This window comes from Cheilinus undulatus, linkage group 8 (assembly GCF_018320785.1).
Source record: "Cheilinus undulatus linkage group 8, ASM1832078v1, whole genome shotgun sequence".
NCBI lineage: Eukaryota > Metazoa > Chordata > Actinopteri > Labriformes > Labridae > Cheilinus > Cheilinus undulatus.
The window spans coordinates 30,857,135-30,875,598 of record NC_054872.1 but is presented as its reverse complement, the minus strand read 5'-3'; the positions used below and the strand labels follow the sequence as shown (position 1 = coordinate 30,875,598).

The 18,464-nt window shown below is 41.1% G+C and overlaps 2 protein-coding genes across 4 annotated transcripts in view; both read right to left on the bottom strand.

The window, feature by feature from the left end:
- zbtb7b (zinc finger and BTB domain containing 7B) overlaps nucleotides 1–2,746 on the bottom strand; it is a 35,702-nt gene extending 32,956 nt beyond the window's left edge. Inside the window, exon 1 of one of the 2 annotated variants that reach the window (XM_041794401.1) lies at nucleotides 2,304–2,746. The gene's annotated coding sequence lies outside the window, so the exon portion shown is untranslated. The remainder of the gene's footprint in view (nucleotides 1–2,303) is intronic. The other variant, XM_041794402.1, reaches the window with a different exon arrangement.
- An 11,843-nt stretch (nucleotides 2,747–14,589) lies between these two features.
- LOC121513586 (potassium/sodium hyperpolarization-activated cyclic nucleotide-gated channel 1) overlaps nucleotides 14,590–18,464 on the bottom strand; it is a 30,522-nt gene continuing 26,647 nt past the window's right edge. The window contains exons 8-9 of one of the 2 annotated variants that reach the window (XM_041793412.1): nucleotides 18,210–18,374; nucleotides 14,590–17,894 (exon numbers count right to left, since the gene is read on the bottom strand). In XM_041793412.1, coding sequence (XP_041649346.1) covers nucleotides 15,409–17,894; nucleotides 18,210–18,374 — 2,651 coding nt within the window. In that variant the 3' untranslated portion in view covers nucleotides 14,590–15,408. The remainder of the gene's footprint in view (nucleotides 17,895–18,209; nucleotides 18,375–18,464) is intronic. The other variant, XM_041793411.1, reaches the window with a different exon arrangement.

The window sequence follows — 18,464 nt, the reverse complement described above, 5'->3', positions numbered from 1 at the left end:
TGACACCTTTAACCCATTTACCAACTTTTGAACAGCTTTTCATGGTTTCCCCGTCTATTTGTGACATGTTTTGCCTCTATTAGCACATTGTTCCCGCTCTGTAACCCCATTCACCATTTCTTTTCTGAAAATTTTTGCATACTTGTGCACCTTTTGCCATTCTTTTACCTGCCTTTCAACATTAACCCACCTATTTTTGACCTTATTTGCCTTTTTAACCCCTTTTTGCCACTTTTGCTATTCTGTAACTCCTGTTTACCACTTCTGTTCTGCCATTTTTTGGACACTTTTAACACACTTTTGCCCTTTTTTTGCACATTGTTGACACCTTGCACTCATTTTCCAACTTTTTAACAGCTTTTCCCTGTTTCCCCACCTATTTGTGACATGTTTTGCCTCTATTAAGTCATTTTTGACACTGTAACCCCCTTCACCCTTTCTTTTCTGACGTTTTTGACATTTTTTGCACACATTTGCAGCTTTAACCCATTTTAACACTTCTAACTGCTTTTCACCATTTTCCTGCCCAATGTGACCTTGTCTTACATTTCTTAACGTATTTTTGCCATGTTTATCCTTTATTTGCTTCTTTGAAACCCTTCTCTGCCACTTTGTGCTCTTATTGACAGTTTCACCTTTTGCCTCTTTTCACAATCATTTTAACATTTTCTTAAAGTTATTTGATTTCCTTCTACTTTTATTCTCTGGCAACCTGTCGTTTGTGTGGCTATAGTGTAAATACAATTACTCCTTTGTTTCTTTGATAAAAGTAGTTATTATTCAGGTAAAATAACATTACGGCAGATTAACTTTCCAATGGACCATGATTTTCCTCATCTTTATGGGACCCCCATTTGACTGGGCCCCAGAAAGCTCTGCCATTTATCCCCCCTAAAAAAATTCCAGATCTACAATCACATTTTTTACCAAAAGTTGTAGCAAGTGTCAAAATTGCACAAATACATTGGCAACATGTACACTGAAACATTGCTGATGTACCTGTACAGTTTAGACACAACTATTAACATAGTTTTGCAACAACCCTATGAAATACCTCTACTTATTTGAAAGACTCACATGAAGACCATGTATTTGTGTAATTAGACAGTGTGCAAGAATTTGTCTGTAATTTAGTAATCAAAAACAAAAAAAAAATAACCAAATATTGAGCTGTGTAACTAAAACAGGTATTTATATTCTCTGATTTTTCCTAGTCTCGTATTTTAGTTTAAAAATCTGACAACCCTACTAAACACGACCACTCACATTTAGGACGCTGACATGCAGGAAGGAAAGTATTAAAACAGACAAAAAAGTGGCTTTTCCTCGTCCAAACTTCCCCTTTGGCCCACATGAAATAAAAACAGAGGTGTCAGCCCCTCAGTGACAGTGACTAGAGCCAGAGGAGCTTCAACGACACCTGAGCCTGGAGGGCAGAAGGCATTAACTACCTGCATGGACAGCTAAAGATTTAACCAAACAGGCTGTGCCCAGGACAGGGAAACCAAACCCAAGCCAGTCGAGCTTGTTAGGCCGGTCCGTCAGAGGGGCGAGTCAGCAACACAGACTGTAATGACACACACAAAAGCCCACTGGCATGACAGGCCTCCCCACCCATGAGGTAGGCAGAAAGAAGCCTTAACCTAACATTATACAGCCTGAGCACATCCTATTGTAACACAGGATGGTGGCAGGATTAAAATAAAACACAGGGTGTGCCATGGGGAGGATGAGGATGATGATAATGATGATTAACAGACCACTGATGAGTGTGTGTGGTGGTGGGAGATCATGATTTCATAATTATTTAGGTGCATGAGGCTAAATGCAATAGGTGCACTGTTCTGCGTGCCCATGGAAGCAGAGAGGCAGGTGATGTGCGTGAGAGCAGGTTAGGTTTTGGATGTCAGCCGGTGTTCTCGGCTATAATTAGCAGACCGGTCTCCAGAAATGTACCCGTCGACCCCTCTCTCTCTCTCTCTTTCTCCTCACCTGGGCGCACACATCAAACAGAAGCACCTGCTCCTAAAAAATAAAAGCATGCCTTCCATTACATTAAAAATACGACGATGCAATGCGCTCTGGCTGCTTTATTAATGGGGAATAAACGTCGACGGGAGTTACCGAACACCCGTGACGTGGGCTTGTCCTCCCGTGACCCTGTTCAAACCGGGAAGGAGGGAGGCTGTTAGGTTAGCGAGAGCCGGTGCTGTCATGGCAATTACACATGTCCTTAGTTCACTTTAACTTGCATGCGTGTTATAGTTTGAAGTAAAAGCAGAGCAGGCAGGTGAAGCGGTTACCTGAGCGTCGCTGTGTCACCTGTTCACACCAGCCTCCACACTTCCTGGATAATTCCGTCCCACAACGACTTGCCTACCTCTTTAACTTCTTCTTCTTTTCTTAATTTCGTGTGTCTTTTCTTCTTCGCGGGGGTCTCTGCTCCCGTCGTCCTCAGCTCCACTCCGGGTGAGGTTTTAATCTAGTCTAATTCGTGAGTCGGCGTTTATCTCTCCACTTTCCCTGCACACCGGTTCTCTGCGCTGCTATGACCCCCCCTGCCTGCTGCCTCCTCTGGCCCACTCCACAGACTCCCTGCTCCTTCTTTCTGAGAACCAGGAAGCGGCTTGCCCTACTTACGCCCAGCCGCGGATTGGCTCTGGCAGGGCTCGAGAGGAGACCGCCGGGGTGGGCAGGGCACAGGGGAAGGGAGGGAGGCAGAGAGAGAGCGAGGGAGGGAGGGGAAGAAGGGGTCCGGCGCTGGTGCGATAGGCCAGCAACGATGTCCGTCGCGGTGCCGGTGGCTGTAGGAGGAGGAGAGGGGTGGGCAGGTTTGGAGACCCCGCTCCTCCCTCTCATTCTCTATCCTTTGGCCATCATTCAGCATAGGTGGGCTTATGTGAATGATATCTGCTCTTTTTGACCTTAACGACGACCCGTCCTCTCTATTCATTACTCAGCACTATTCCCAGTGGAAGTCAGTGCGCGTGGCTTCAAAGGCTGACACATTGCCGTAGTTTATGTGCTAAATGAAACTGTGACAGAGGATGTGTCACATCCAGTGTGAAGGCAGCTGCAAAGGGCAACACTAGGGACTTTTTAAAATGACTTTAAGTGAATCAGGTAAGAGAGTTAAAGTGTAAACACGATTATTTTGCAGTGCACTGAAGCCTATATGATGCTATTTTTCCAGAGAGAAGAGTAACTAGACAGGTACAGAAAAGTACAAAGTCTCAGCTTTGAACGCTTACGTCTATGCGTCCTGTTTGAAGTGGTTTGGGGTATGGGAATCACCTCGTTGTTTCTAAGTTTAAATCTCATCTTTGTCTGCTGGAGCAGCAGGAGAGTGTAAGAGTTGGTGGCTTCAGAAGTGAGGGTGCAGGAAGTCTATATATAATTTTGTGGTGAGCTCAGACAGCCCACCTTTTACCGCCCCCCTAACCTGAAATCTGTGCTTATTCTGCGGTTGAGCTACCAGTCAAAGATGTAAAACTTCATGTGCACCACATGTGTGTTTCCAGTGTTACGGTGTTTCAGTGTAAGGGTTCCCAACATGGGGGTTGAGACCTCCAAAGGGGTCGCGGAGTAAAACTCAGGGGTCCTGAATTGATTAATGAGATAGTGGATAAGACAGAAGCATGGTGATTCATGTACATGCAAAATATCTATTTTATCTTTTTTTTTCTTCTCTATTTTTAAAAATACTTTGTATATTGTGAGAATGATAACATTAATTTAAAGTCAGATGTATAAGTACTTTGCAGTGATAGTTCTGATAATGCATTGGGGGTCAGGAAGTGGGGGACAGCCATTAGGAAGAGAGGTAGACCAATTATCAGCCTGACCACTGAGGCCGATATTGTCATCAGTATTTGCATTTTATTTTGCGGGCACTCAACAAAGTTAAAAAGTGTACTACTTTGGTTCCACTGCAACGTGTGTCTTCCACTCTGGCTTTATTTTTACTCTCCATATATCCTCTATACCAGTGGTTCTCAACCTTGGGGTCAGGACCCCCTTTGGGGTCACGAGACACTGAGAGGGGGTCACCAGATGCCTTAAAAAGATTATAAAAAAAAACACACTGCTGCCACTTTACACCAATTCTACCAAATGTCAATCCTTTTTGCCAATTTTAGAACATTTTTGCCACTTAAAACCCATTTTCATCCATTTAAAACCCTTTCCATCACTTTTTTCTGCATGTTTTTGTCACTTCTTAGCCAATTCTTGCCACTTTCTACCTATTGTTGCTTCTGTTGACCCATTGTTGCCTCTATCAATCAGTTTGTACAACCCTTTTTTTGCCCATTTTAACCACATTTAACCCATTTTTGCCAGTTTATATCAAATTTTCATCCCATTCCACCTAATTTCTACCAATTTTAGTCACTTAAAAGCCATTTCAGCCACTTTTTAATCCCCTCTTGCCACTTTTTGTGCCTGTGTTTGCCACTTAACCCAAATGTATTCATTAAAAACCCAATTTCATCACCTTTTCTGCCATTTTTCTGCCATTTTTCTGCCACTATTAACCAATTTTAGCAAATTTTAATCCATTTTAATTATGTTTTTATCAAGTTATTTTCATTTCAAGTTGGCTATTTAGACGCGCACTGCGTCTTCATCAGAGTTCTTTTGACTCCAATGAAGACGCAGTGCATGTCGAAACGTCAGTCCTCTGTACCTGATTAAATGGCATTAAGTGATTCGAGTGCTCCAGTTTCCTTGGATTTACCTGTTAGATCCATTGAAACAACTTTGAATAAATAAAGATTTTTGTTTCTTTTATAAGAGTGGTTATTATTCAGGTCAAATATAAAATATGGTTTTCACAACTTAACTTCACAATGGACCATGGTTTTGCTAACCTCCATGGGCCCCCAGTTTGGCTGGGTCCCAGCGACCTCCCCCTTTATGGACAGCCTTGTCTGCACTATTCTTGAATGTGCATGGCTGTGTTCAACCTCCTCCAGGTGCAGTGGGGGTCCCTGATCTCTAGCGTCTTTATTTTGGGGGTCGTGGGCTGAAAAGGTTGAGAAGCACTGCTCTATACAACACAATCTGATTGGCTTGATGTCACTATTCAATCAATACTTAAGCCTGGGTACCACTGACCCAGCATATGGCATCACTTCCTGTTTTCCTGTTTCGACTCTGTGGCTCTGTGCCATTTCTCAAGCTTGGGCTCATCTGTTTATTTGATCATTCTTTCAAATGATGCAGTTTGACTTTTGCCATGTTAAGTACATTTTGTATGTCACGATAAATGTTATTGATTATCGGTCTCTTAAGCTATTAATTAAAGGTATCAATATTGGCCCTGAAAAGAACAATATTGGTCGACCCTTAATAAGGAATTAAAGGGTAAAGAGGAAAGTTAGCATTTTAAAGCTCTAAATGGGCCTGCACACTGCAATTATCATCAGAAAATTTGTACATATATTAGGTATGATCCCTACACTTAACAAAAAGATGATCCACAGTTTCACTGATTTACCTTGTGGGTAGGCGATCGATATCACAATTTATTCAGTCCTGCAGGCATCCCAGAGTCTAGCGTCGTCAATTCAGATGAAGGGAGACAAGAGTCTGGAGGAGTCTTGTACTGAGTTAAGAGGTTAGCTTTGCACATGTAAAAAATTCCTGACCTAGCAAAACAGATGAATACACCTGTTTCAATGTTTCTCACTGGCAAATCCATCTTGTCATCAAGTTCTGATTAAACTAACACTTTAGCAGCATCCATGCTAATCTTTTCTGCCATAATTGCACCAGCCTCTTGTTGCTTGCTTGCTTACATTACGACTCCACCATGCCCGAAAGTACTGCCCCTTGATGCTGATTGGTCCTGTCACTTTCTAACCGGGCCCTAATGGTTCAGACAGGAGCTTTGCAAGATAGATACGCCAATGAGAAACACAGAAATGGGCAAATCCATCTGCTTTGCAAGGTTAGCTCATCCATGCTTCAGACAGAGACTTTTTGAATTCCTGCCTGCTGCTGTTTCACTGTGAGTTTTTTCTTACAATTTTTTTTTTACCTGAATATTTCACTACTTTCAGGACACAATAGTAGCTTATATTTCAGATTTTTAAAAATGTTTGCACATGGAACGCTTGGCATAGTCATAAACAACTCAAAACATGGCCTTTTTGGAAGTCTTTTGCTTTACAGAAAACTTCTTACTCCTAAAAGGGAGATCTCTACTGCTCTGAGACATCATCTGCAAAGAACCTACAGTATATTCAGGGGTGCAGGCTAAAATCTTGATCTTGACGCTGTTTAGTAGGTGTCTTTCCCTACTCTCTTTCCTGTCTCTCTTCAGTTGTCCTCACAGAAAACAGATTGGTTAAAGAAAGACACCCTCCTTGTAGTTTCCAAAAGTCACAACATGGGGTTGCTTCACAACACAGGTGCTCACATCAGACATGCAAAATGGCAGGCAGCCGTGTGTGGGTGAAGTGACAATAAAGCATCAAGTCTTCATTGAAATGTATCAAGTAGCCTATGCATTTGGAGTTATTTGCAATGAAAGCCAATGTTGATTTTGGCTGCTGTTTTTAATTTTAAATTTAGTTTTGGTCTTTAAACAGAATCCATTTTAGTTTTAGTCACATTTTAGTCATGTCTATCCTTTTTAGTTTTGGTCTAGTTTTGGCCAACGAAAACTTACAACATTTTAGTTTAGTTTTAGTCCATAAAAAGTCCTCATATTTTAGTCTTTACTTTTAGTCCAAACATTTATTTTCTTGCCTAAATCTTGTACCAAATCATGATAGTGTGTTCTATTCACTCTGCCAAACCTGGGGTCCCTGCTTTCTACAGCTGAGAGGCAGAATAGCTACAGATGCATTGTTTATTTGACAGATTTACCCACAGTGGAGAAATATTGTGGATTTTCAATGTCTGACAAAAACTATGTTACATTTTAGTCCAGTTTTAGTTATCTTGATGAAAACTAAACTTAGTTTATGTCAGTTTTAGTCATCACAGATCTATTTTTGTTAGGCTTAGTCTAGTTTTTGTCATGGACAAAAGGCTGTCGAAGAACATTTATAGTCAGTTTTAATCAACAACATTAACACTGATGAAAGCTGTGGAAAAAAATTAAAACTGATGTAAGAATTAAAGATAGTTTAACTGAGGTTTACCTCAGACTTTCAGACTGATAGCTGTATATTGCCTTGTATAGTTTTGATTATATTTCTTTTTAATGCATAAAATGGCGAAATTCTCTAAATGACCCCTTCTAGCTTAGCTCCACATTGAAGAATGGATACAAATACTATAATTAAGTTCTATCTGCACTTATTTATACTTGAACATTTCAATGTTAAGCATTTGAATACATCAACACAACAGTCATTATGTGAGGTTTACCTTTAATTTAAAAGTAAAATTTCAATTTTCAATTTTATCTTTGTGTTTAAAAAGTCCATTTTTACACAAAGACAAAACACAAGACACAACTAAACCATAATGTCATTATTGATGAAGCCTTCCAGCAGTGTATGAAACAGGTAAAACCAGCCACACCAACACTAGCAGTAAGGTTAGGTTTAAATTGGTGCAATAGCAATTTTCATTTTCTCACATAAAGAACCATTTTTGGACTATTTTGTTCAAGAAGAATAGTGTATATTTTGCATATAAATAAATCTAATGCTCGTGTTTTTCTACGATTTTTAGAGCAAAAATTGGAGTCAATAACAATCAAGAGAGTGTGTCCAACTTGGTTGTATGTGTTTTGTATATTTTGTTGAGTACTCTAAAATGTCATGCAAAAAGGTTGCCTGCTCTAAAGTTTGGGAATCACATTATAGTTAAAGTGGCTCATCATTGCTGTAATCTAAAATTATCCAGATTCATGGATTCGACCTGTAGGAACAAAAACTTGCCCTCATTTATTCCTGGACAGTAATCCAGGCTTGTCCGTCTTTTACCTTTTTTCATCTGGTCTGTATGTCTTTGTGCCCTAAAATGACCTTCCCTCTTTACATATAAAAGAATCACATCATTCTAACAGCCTTTTATTAACATTATTCCTCTTCATGAATACAACATTAAGGACTGTTTAGATGCTTTCATTTTCCTGCTGTGATCTTATTTTTAAAGTTTTATCGCCATCTAGTGGTCACTGCTAAGAAAGCAGGCCTGTAACCCAAGTAAAGTCATCATCTGAGGCCTCCACTGAAAAACTAGCCTACTTCTGCACTGTAGAAATGTAGAAACATTAAATACAGCCTGTTATCCTTCATGTAATCTTCATTTCTCTCAAAGACTACAATCTCTGCTGGCAGAAGGTGGTTTGGGCCCTTCAGTGGGGAGTGAGCCTCTGCTCTGAATAAAGGATTTCAGCAGCATTGCAGGTGTTGGCAGGGGTGCCGCCAGGGATTTTGGGCCCCATGAGAAGAAATCTTTCTGGGGCCCCCAACAGCTGGCCATTAGGCTGGTGGAAAATATTGATACTGTTTTACATAAAACTATGCATTTTAATGATATTTCCCATTCCCATATTTGTGAAAAGAACATGACAGTTACTTGGTAGGGGAAGCACTGAAAATACAATGAAATTCATTTAAATTCAGTTACTTGCTGAAAGACTGATACCCCAATTATAATTATATAATCGATTGTTTCCAAAACAAATAAACTTAGTGTTACCAATACATAGTAAATAAAATATATGTGTGATTGAATGTTTATTACAGAGTGTCATATTATTTTGTTAGTATTATAATTGTATTAGGGGCCTCACTAGGCCCCTGTCAATCATGGGCCCTTATTCTCCCCTTTTCGGCGCCCCTTGGTGTTGATACGGGACTATTGTGGTGTAGAGGAGCTAAGTCAGAAGGGGAAGCTTTCAGATTACCAGTTGATCTTCATTCTGTCTAGTAAGTATGAGATTACTGATACAGGTGGTTGAAATGAGACTTGCTGGGCTCAGTCTTAGAAATCCAGAGGCATCTGGAAGTAGATCTGCTGCTCCTTCATATTGAAAGAAGCCAGTTGAGTTGATCTGGGCATCAAATCAGGATGCCGCATGGTCGCCTCCTTTTATAGGTCCCCCTGGCATGTAAAACTGGGAGGAGTCCCTAGTGCAGACCCAGAACTCACCAGAAAGATTATGTATTCTAGCTGGCATGGGAATGCCTTGGGCTCCCCCAGGAAGAGCGTGAAATATTGCTGTTAAGAGGGAAGTCTGTTGATTTGCTTGCTGCTGCCACTGCGACACAACTCCAGATAAGATTACATGCTCTCATTGCTCCTAATTAAAACATCAGGATTACTCCCAAATGCACATCAAAACAAATATTTACAGCTACAGGGTGATTAACCTCTTTCTGAAAAAATAATATAAAGCAGAGGCTTTCCATACTGTGCTCAATAAATAACATGGGTATATGCTATGAGTTAATGCCTCTTAGCTTGTTGGAGTGAAAATTATTCTCATATTTGCCTGCATGGGTTGAAAAGCCATTAAAACCCTCTTGAGTGAAAATGAGAGAGGCGATGTAAAAGGAATATAGGCTGCATGAAAGATGGAGGGTAATAGGAAAAGTAGAAGAGATGTGTGAGACTTTAATCTTCACCCCTGAAGGTGGATTTCTATTCAGTTTCAGCCAGAGCAGGAGAGATTTAAGCATTTCCACATTCACAAGCTTAACCTTGGATGGGAGGGTGTCTGCCCTCTGTCTGAGAGGTAGCCTAATGGATTAGAGGTGTGGATCCAGGAGCAGCAACAAGAGTAAGGCTCAACCAGTTCTCATCAGCTCAGAATTGTGCTGTTTCACCTCATAGACCTGAAGTTGAGTCACCAAACCTCTGGAGTTCAAACCTGTCCAGTTCAAATTTGAGTCATAGAGGTATTAGTAGGTCAGTGCAGGCTGAATATACAAATTAAAGGATCTTATCACTTAATATTTGCTACACATGAACACAGGTGGTTGTAAAAGTACAGTTACTCTGGTTAAAATTTACTTAAGTAATGTAAAAGTACTGGCCTGTAAATCTGCTCAAGCAAAAATGAAAAGTAATTCATTTACAGTTTTCTTTAAGTACTGAGTAGATGCTAAGGCTAAGTTTTAAAAATTAGATCAAACTGCAATATAGCCTACTGCATTGCAGTGTTTCTCTAAACTGAAATCTGTGTAAAAATACCAGTTTGATGTTTTTTGCAGCAGATGTTATGCTCTACACTTGCAATTTCTGAAGTGCCAATTTTTTTTAAATAGCAAAAATCCTACTTTCCTTAATTTTGCATTTGTATTTCTTACCAAATTAAGAAATAATACCACATTTTATGTTGACTTTGCAATATGAACCAAAATTCTCGTAGCTAGATTTTTATTCAAAATTGTTCAGCCCAATTGTTTGGCAGAGCTTTGTTATGTTGTCATATGATTGCTCATAAGGCTATGCGTTAACCTAATCAGCCACTTTGCTACTGTGATTTAAGTAGATGATTAGAAATAAATCATTCATATTCATACATAGATTATTTAATTCCATTCTAACATGTATCCCTGGATTACAGGTGAGAACAGTTCATAAATATGTCTGATTTTGTGTTGGTTTTAATGCAGAATGACTTATGACTTGTGCTTGTTGAAAAAACAAAAGATAAGGAACTAAAAAGAATAACTATATTTAAGCGGAATTGCTATATTAGGGGGAAAAAACCCCAAATAGATTATTTTCCCAAGTCATACAGCCTCAGTAACGACTGAGAAGTTGTACAATAAAATATTATCTTTCCCTTTTGGCAATAACAACAAGAGAATAGATGTTCAATCAGGTTGTTCAGGTAAAGTCACACCTTTATAATAAAGGGAAATACAAAAGTTGTTTGGCGTGTCTCTATGTAGTCAGCACAGGGTTAAAAACTACAGGAGTTTTGTTCCCAAGTAAAAGTACAGTTTCTCTGGTTAAAACTTACTTAAGTAAAAGTAAAATTATAAATTACACAAAAAAGTAGAAGTATTGTAATCAGTCACTTTAAATGCATTAATTTAGCAGACAGTAGATAGTTGACAAGATAGATATTTTTGAGATGGATTTTTACCTCCCTAATAAAATGGAGCTCAATTAAATGTTGGTCCTTGATCCAGGACCAAAAGCACAGAAGGCCATGTATTTGGGATTTGAATTTTGACACAACTCATAAAAAGTGAAATGTTTCGAGGCTTTTTGTTTTAATCTTGATGATTATGGCTTACAGCTCATAACAATAAAATCCACTATCTCACAACATTAGAATACCAGCCCAAAAGAAGATGTATAATAGATACATGTTGACCTTCAAGAAAATTATCCTTTTTGCACAAATTACTGCATCTTCCACCAGACTGTGGGGCCTTGATTTCAGACTGAAATTCAAAATGTACTTTCATCTAAAAACAGGATTTGGAGCACTGAGAAAATGTCCTGATGACATCTGGGGTTAAGGAGTGGCTGGGCTCTAGGAAACCTTCATTTCCTGGGCCCATCTGTGTGTGGTGGCTCTTGATCCACTGAGTCCAGCCTCAGTCCAGTCCTTGTGAAACTGCTGCTTTATTTTACAATCCCCTGGAGGCTATGGTCAACACTGCCGCTTATGCTCCCTTTCTTACCTCTTACTTTTATCTTCCAGTCAACTTTCTATTTATATGCTTTGATACAGCCTCTGAGAACAGCCTGCACTTTCAGCATTGACCTGTGGCTTACCCTCCTTGTGTAGGGTGTCAATGGTTGTCTCTGGCCATTTGTCAAGTCAGCAGTCTTCCCCGTGATTGTAGTTGTGTCTACTGAACCAGAGTGAGAGAATGAAGGCTCAGGAAACCTTTGCAGATTGTACTCTTCCACAATATTCTAATGATTCAAGATGGTGCATTTTTGATATTTGTGAGCTGTAAACTGTAATCATCAAGATTACAACAAACAAAGTTTTGAATATATTAGATGAATTTAAATGAAAAAATGAACTTCTGCATGATATTCTATGTTTTTTAGACATACCTGTGTACTGCTGTCATGTACAGCTAGTGTATGTAGTAAAGATCAGCAGAAATTTCATATCTGCCCATCTTGATAGTTAACTTTAAAGCTTATGTCTGCCAGTATCTTCACATGGATAATATTGTGCATCCCCCAAAATATATGCTAAACAAAATCACTTGATTAAGTTCAGTCTTTTTAGTGAAAGCCTCATTAAAATGAAGAAAAACAATGGCAGAAAAATATGTATTCTAAATGAGTTGTACGTCAGACTTAACTTACTCAACAAGATGGTATCTAAACCTGCTTTATTCTTACATTCAGATATACACCATCATCATCATTGCCATCTTCATCACTATCATAGTTGTCATCATCATAGTCATAGTCATCACATTCAACACCACACTCAACATTATCATTGTGTCACCGTTCTTAGCTATTTTTTTCTGTTCAAAAGCTATAGCTGTGATAAATAAAAAATAAAACATTTGGTCCTTTAATATATCATCTAGGCAACATGGTATCAAGGGTTAAGACAAAAATGCCTTGTTGCTACCCACACGAAACATCAAACATCACTGAAAATGGCACTGAAACAGTGTTGGAGGGCAACAGAAGGAAGAGCAAAATGAACATGAGGCCGATGGCATCACAGAGCAAAGTGTCAGGGAAGCCGAGAGAAAGGGAGAGAGTGTATGAGCGTCAAAGAAACAGTTAGCCACCAGGGCTGTGAAATCAGATGAAAGGCGGCGAGACAGAAGAGAGATGAAAGACAGAGAGGCCGAGGGTGAGAAAGCATACGACAGACCCACAAAGAGGCACATATTTACAAGACAGGGAGATGGGAGGGACAAAATCAAGTGAGCCACAGTGGACAGCAGAGCAATATTGTGTGTCGCACAAAAAACACAATTTACAGAAGTTGTCAGAGTGAACACATAGGTTTTTAAAGTTTTGTCTTTGTTCAAAAACTAAACACCACACACCTGGGACAACAAAACTACCAGTGGACTGGTCCTAATTATTCAAATTCATATGAGTACTGAATTTACAATGATTTTAAACTCTATCTATCTCTATAATCATTATTCGGATGAGAAAATATCACACTTTGGTGCAGAATGGGAGGCAAGAGGGAGTTGAAGCTGGTAACCAAGAGTGGTCTCCTGAAATGATCCTATTAAAACAACCGTCATTTTCCTCTGATAACATGCTCCGCACTGGAATTGAAAGTGCTCTAAGTTTATTCTCACGTGATGCAGTTTGATAGTTATTCGACCACTCCAAATGAAATAAATCTTCATCATTACTTTAAGTAGTTAAATAAATTAGTGTAATATTCAGGCTGTATAATATGTTAGACAGCATGTTTGATAACCCATAACCTAGCGACTGTGTGCATTTTGTAAATGGAATATTATTAGAAGCTGAAAGCCGCTGTTGTTTTGTACAATACAGCAGGTAAGGCCTAGATTACTTAATTATAATGTACACAGGGGGTCGATAATTGCTAACATTTAATCATACTATAATTATGTTCAGGCAAAACACAGCACCCATTTCTTGACATTTATAAATGGGCATGAATACGGTCGCCTAATTCAAACCAATCATTTAGCTTTAACCTTCATGACCTGCATGTTCTTCTGCCTTCCACCTCAAATTTTCGGTACATCATCTCTGTGTTCTAAGAGTGATTTACTAGCCCCTTTTACTGGCCAGCTGTTGCATCAACTTTGGCCAAACAAAGGCAGGTCTCATTTAAAGTTTCCTATGCAAAACAGAGCTGTGAAAAACAGGTTAATGCCAGTATGTGCACCAGTATGAGAAACAAAGCTGCTGTTTAAGATTCATGTGTATGCATTCACAGCATGTGGGCACTTCCTCAAAGTCTCCTGCATGATGATCAAGATAAAGTTTAGAAAATTCATCCTCAGTGATTGAGTAGCTCCGCTACTTGTGCTGCTTTAGAGATGGAAATAATGCTGAAAATATGAAAACAAATGCTTTCGCATCTCATGAAATTTTAATGCTGTTACATCTGCTAGTGAAATTCTAATATTTTTATGATTTGTGACTATGTTTACAAGGCTCTCTCCCACTCTCCCTCATTGCAGAAGATATCAGTGTTTTCCACTCATATATGATACTCTGTTTGACCAACCAGGTATTTTTTTTTAGATGACTGAAATTATTTTAGAAAGAATGGAGATCATTAATTCTGGTGAAAATGTACAATTTGTTTTTGGAGTTTTGTTTAAAACAGTTAAAGGGCTGTCTTTTAGTAATGCCCTCAAATAAAGGCATGTATTTCAGAAGCTGGAGTAAAAATACATGCGGGCAATAAGTTTTGTGGTATTCGTCTTTTTAACCCTTTAAAGGCTGAATCCCTTCATAGAGGTCTTACAAAATCTTGTGTCCATTATGATACAATTGGCTTTTAAGGGCTGAACTTGATCTGGAAACTAAGTTGCATGTTGTAAGAAACTAACTCTGCAGATGTTTAAATGTTTCTGAAAAATTCTTCAACATTTTTTCCACTTTTAACCCTTTATTGCCTCTCTGTAACCACTTTTCACCCATTTTTCCCCACCATTTTTTTTTTGCATTTTTATCCCATTTTTGCCAGTTTTTTGCCTTTTTCTTTTTGCAATTATTCAATTACTTTTCCCTTAAAGTTATTTCTGTTTATTCTACTTTATTTTCCCCACACACACACTGGTGGCTGTGGTTATTGTTAATGGTAATCAATGAAAAAATGTTGTTTCATGCTAAAATGTGGCTTGATATCCTTCTCTTCTCCTTTTGATAATTGACAATCAGAACTTGTAACACAGTAGTGCAAGATTTTGAATCAGTTGGGGTTACCACTCTGTTCACCACTTCAGAGGAAAATGGCAGCCATGTCAATGTGGTCAATTTCCTGTGTTTTCAAATTGACATCACACCAGACTTTCTTCCTCACAGATGAAAGGCCATTTTTGTCTCACATGTATTATTGTCATAGTCAGGGTCATTTCCTGTCACATTATGAGTCTCAAATGCTCTACATGTATTGCTTTCTTGTCAAGGAAATGGATGTTTTCCGCTTGTATGCAGTATTTTCTGACTCTATTGCTTCTATCCATTTTTCTGTTGATATTGTTTCCACTTCAGCTCCCTTGCTTGCTCCAACAATCACTTACACAGATATGTATGTTTACATTTGTATGTATTTTAGACTCTACTATCGTCAGACCCTTAAGTCTTTCTTAGTTATTGATGGCTTGGTGAAGAGTCACATGTACACCTGATGTTCTACGACAATCACATCCTAGATTGAATGCAAACAAGATGTACCTGTCCACTTGAGATAATCTGATGTCTGGTGCCAGCTCTTGTAAAACTGAATATCAATGGCTCATGGACATCCTGCAAGATTTCTTCTTACATGTTTGCTGGAAGTTTGTGTCTTAGTCCTTCTGAGTCTTTTCTGGCAAGTGGCAGCTGAGGGTCCTTTTTCCCACCTTTAGGGGAAGTGTTGTTGGCAGGGGTGGCTGCATGTGCAGACTGAGTGGGTGTAGGGGTAGATGCCTGAGAGGTCTGGGCAGGTGTAGAAGGCGATTTGAGTTTTGATGAGTGAATAGGGGCAGCTGTGGTGGTAGGTGTTTGTTTTGGGGGGTTGGCAGTGGCAGACTTGATACCAGGAGAGGTGGGGATGGCAGAAGGGGGGATATTAAGTGAGGAAGGGCTAGATGAGCTTGGGTTTGGGCTTAAAGCTGTTGAGGGTGAGGTTATCGTTGTGGTTGGTTTGATGGAATGACTTGAGCTTAAAGAAGGGCTTACCGTAACGACAGCAGGGGTTTGATTTACAAGATGAACTGAGAAAGTTATTTTAGTCGAAGGGCTGGTGCTGGATGGGGTTGGAGAAGGAGAAGCACTTTGGGTTGGGGTCAGAGGTGAGGCCTGTTTAGGGATCTGACTCGAAGTAGGACCTCTGGAGGCAGATGGCTGGAGACAAGGGGTTGGACTTTGGGACTTACTTAAGGAGGGAACAGGTGAAACAGGGATTGAAGAGGGGGAAAGTGTAGTGGTGGGAGTCTTTGTGGGAGTTACGGGTGTAGTGGTTTGGGTAGGAGTTTGGGAAGGGGTTGAAGTGCGGCTACGAGGATTGGGAGTTTGTATCGGAGAAGGTATGGGGGTCTGGGCAGGACTGGAGCCAGACAAGGGAGAAGCAGAAGGAGGTGTGTTAGATGCCTTGGCTCTGGGGCTCTGAGGATGTGGTGGGGAAGAAGTCAAGGACGAAGGTGGAGAAGAGGAAGTAAGAGATGATTTGGACCCATAAGTTTGAGGCAGTGGAACAGGGCTAGAAACAGAAGATGGAGGTGGTGTGGATGAAGGAGAGGGGGAGGATGAGCGGGGAGAAGGTGTGTGGATTGGTTTGGGACGTGGAGTTGATGACAGCAGCAGTGTGTTTGTTCCTGCTGAAGGAGGTGTGGAGCAAATGGGGGGAGAAGAAGAGCCAGAAGGGGTCATTGGGATTGGTTTAGGGCGAGGTGTTTGGGTGAGAATAGGTGTTGGAGAAGAGGGGGTAGGTGCAGGAGAAAAGGTGGCAGAGGAGAGCTGGGTCTGCTTTGGAGGGGAGGAAGATGACAAAGTAGCAGAAGGCAAGTGTGCAGCTGTATGTATGGGTACAGAGGCAGTATGAAGGGCGGACTGTGTGCATGTGGCTGTGTTTGCAGAGACAGCCTGTGCTAGGGTGGGAGGAACAGGCACTGTGGCCTGTGGTTGTGCTTGTGCATTAAACGGTATATTTGTCACCAACTGAACTGGTGCATTAGATGTCAGCATTCCTGCACTGCTTCCCCTGTTTAACTGCCCTGCCAGGAAAGGGGCTGCCAGTAAATTTCCACCAGAGGCCTTCCTATGCAGGGGTGGATGAGGCTGAACCCCAACCCAGGAGCGGTGAGGCAGGGTGGGCTGTGAGGCCGACAGCAGCCGGGCTTCCTGGGTGAGCCTGCCCAGCGCTGGCAGACCTTGAGAGCTATTTGCCCCATGACGTAAAAGAGCTTCTTTTGCTCCCTGTTGGCCGGCCACAGAAGTGCTACCATCTGAAGGTACACCTGGGGCAGCAGGCGGGTTTGTGGTAGGTACCTTGTGGATGGGGGTAGTTTGTGGTCCACCTGTAGGAGTTCCCAGCTGTCCAGGAATCACTGTAGGATGATCAGCCTGGAGGCGGAGGCTATAATGGAGAGTCCTTCCCTGCTGGACAGAAGTTGGGACTGAAGAGGCAGGTGTAGGTGGAGTTTTAGCAATTGGTGGTGATGTGACCCCACCAGGAGGCCCCATGGTTGAGGGAGAGAGAGGAAAGGCTCTTGGAGACAATCCACCCATCCCACCAATAGCCATCATCCCGATCAGAGAGCTCACAGAGGGGCGAAGCGGTTGTAACACAGGTGCACGTGGAGGGGAAAGGGGGAAAGAGGAGGAAGGGGATGGAGAGATAAGAGGGGAGGGCAGGAAGAAAGCGCCTCCAAGTGCATGCTGCTGCTGCAGCTGCTGGAGCTGCTGCTGTTGTTGTTGCTGCTGATGCATGAGGGCGATAGCTACATTACTGGTGGCGGCAGCTGTCTGCAGGGGGGCATGAACCAACGGTGCCCAAATGACCGGACGTGGCCGAGGAGAGACGGTGCCACTTCCTCCCATGACTCCACCTCTTCCCGCTGCAGCGGCAGCTGCTATAGCATCCTGCATGGCAGGCATGCTGTCATGTTTGACAATCTGTTGCACCAGTATGCTGTCACAGGAGCCAAGACCGCTTGCTGCAAGGCCTCCAGCTCCTGGAGCACCTCCACCCCGGCCTCCACGACCCATACTGCCCCCCAGAGAACCAGCCTGGGAGGACTTCCGCAGGAGCATAGAATTCTTCCTCCCTGTAGAGAAGAAGAGAAAAAGACAAAATAATAACTAACTGGAAGAAAATATCAGCAAAGAAATGTTGGAGGAGTCGTTTGCTCATTTTAGAAGAATTTCCCAGGACTAAAAGTCCAGGATACTTTTGGTGAAAACACAGCTAAACATTAGATTTATCCTTTAAGTTGATGATGAAGCAGAAGATTCTTTAGAAAACTGGAAGGACAACTGTAAATCTGGGGACGGATGTTATTGAATTGAACAGAAAACAACAAGACATCGCATTGTCAGAAGTTGAGAGAATTAAATGAGCCAATCATAACCCACAGGCTTACCAATACGATCCAGTCGGTCAACTGCAACAGTTTCAAAAGCACGTCGCATCATGGGATGTTCCTCCAACACCTCATTAAAGCTGTCTACACTGAGAGAATACAGACGGCAGTACGTATCTGCACGGACACTGGCTGTCCTCCGTCCACGAGTCAGTAAACAGATCTCTGAATGGGGGGAAGGGCAAAGGAAGTAGAAGCAAAACGTTAGAATATGCAGCAGATACTTTACAGATACTTTAAACTATCAAGAAAATA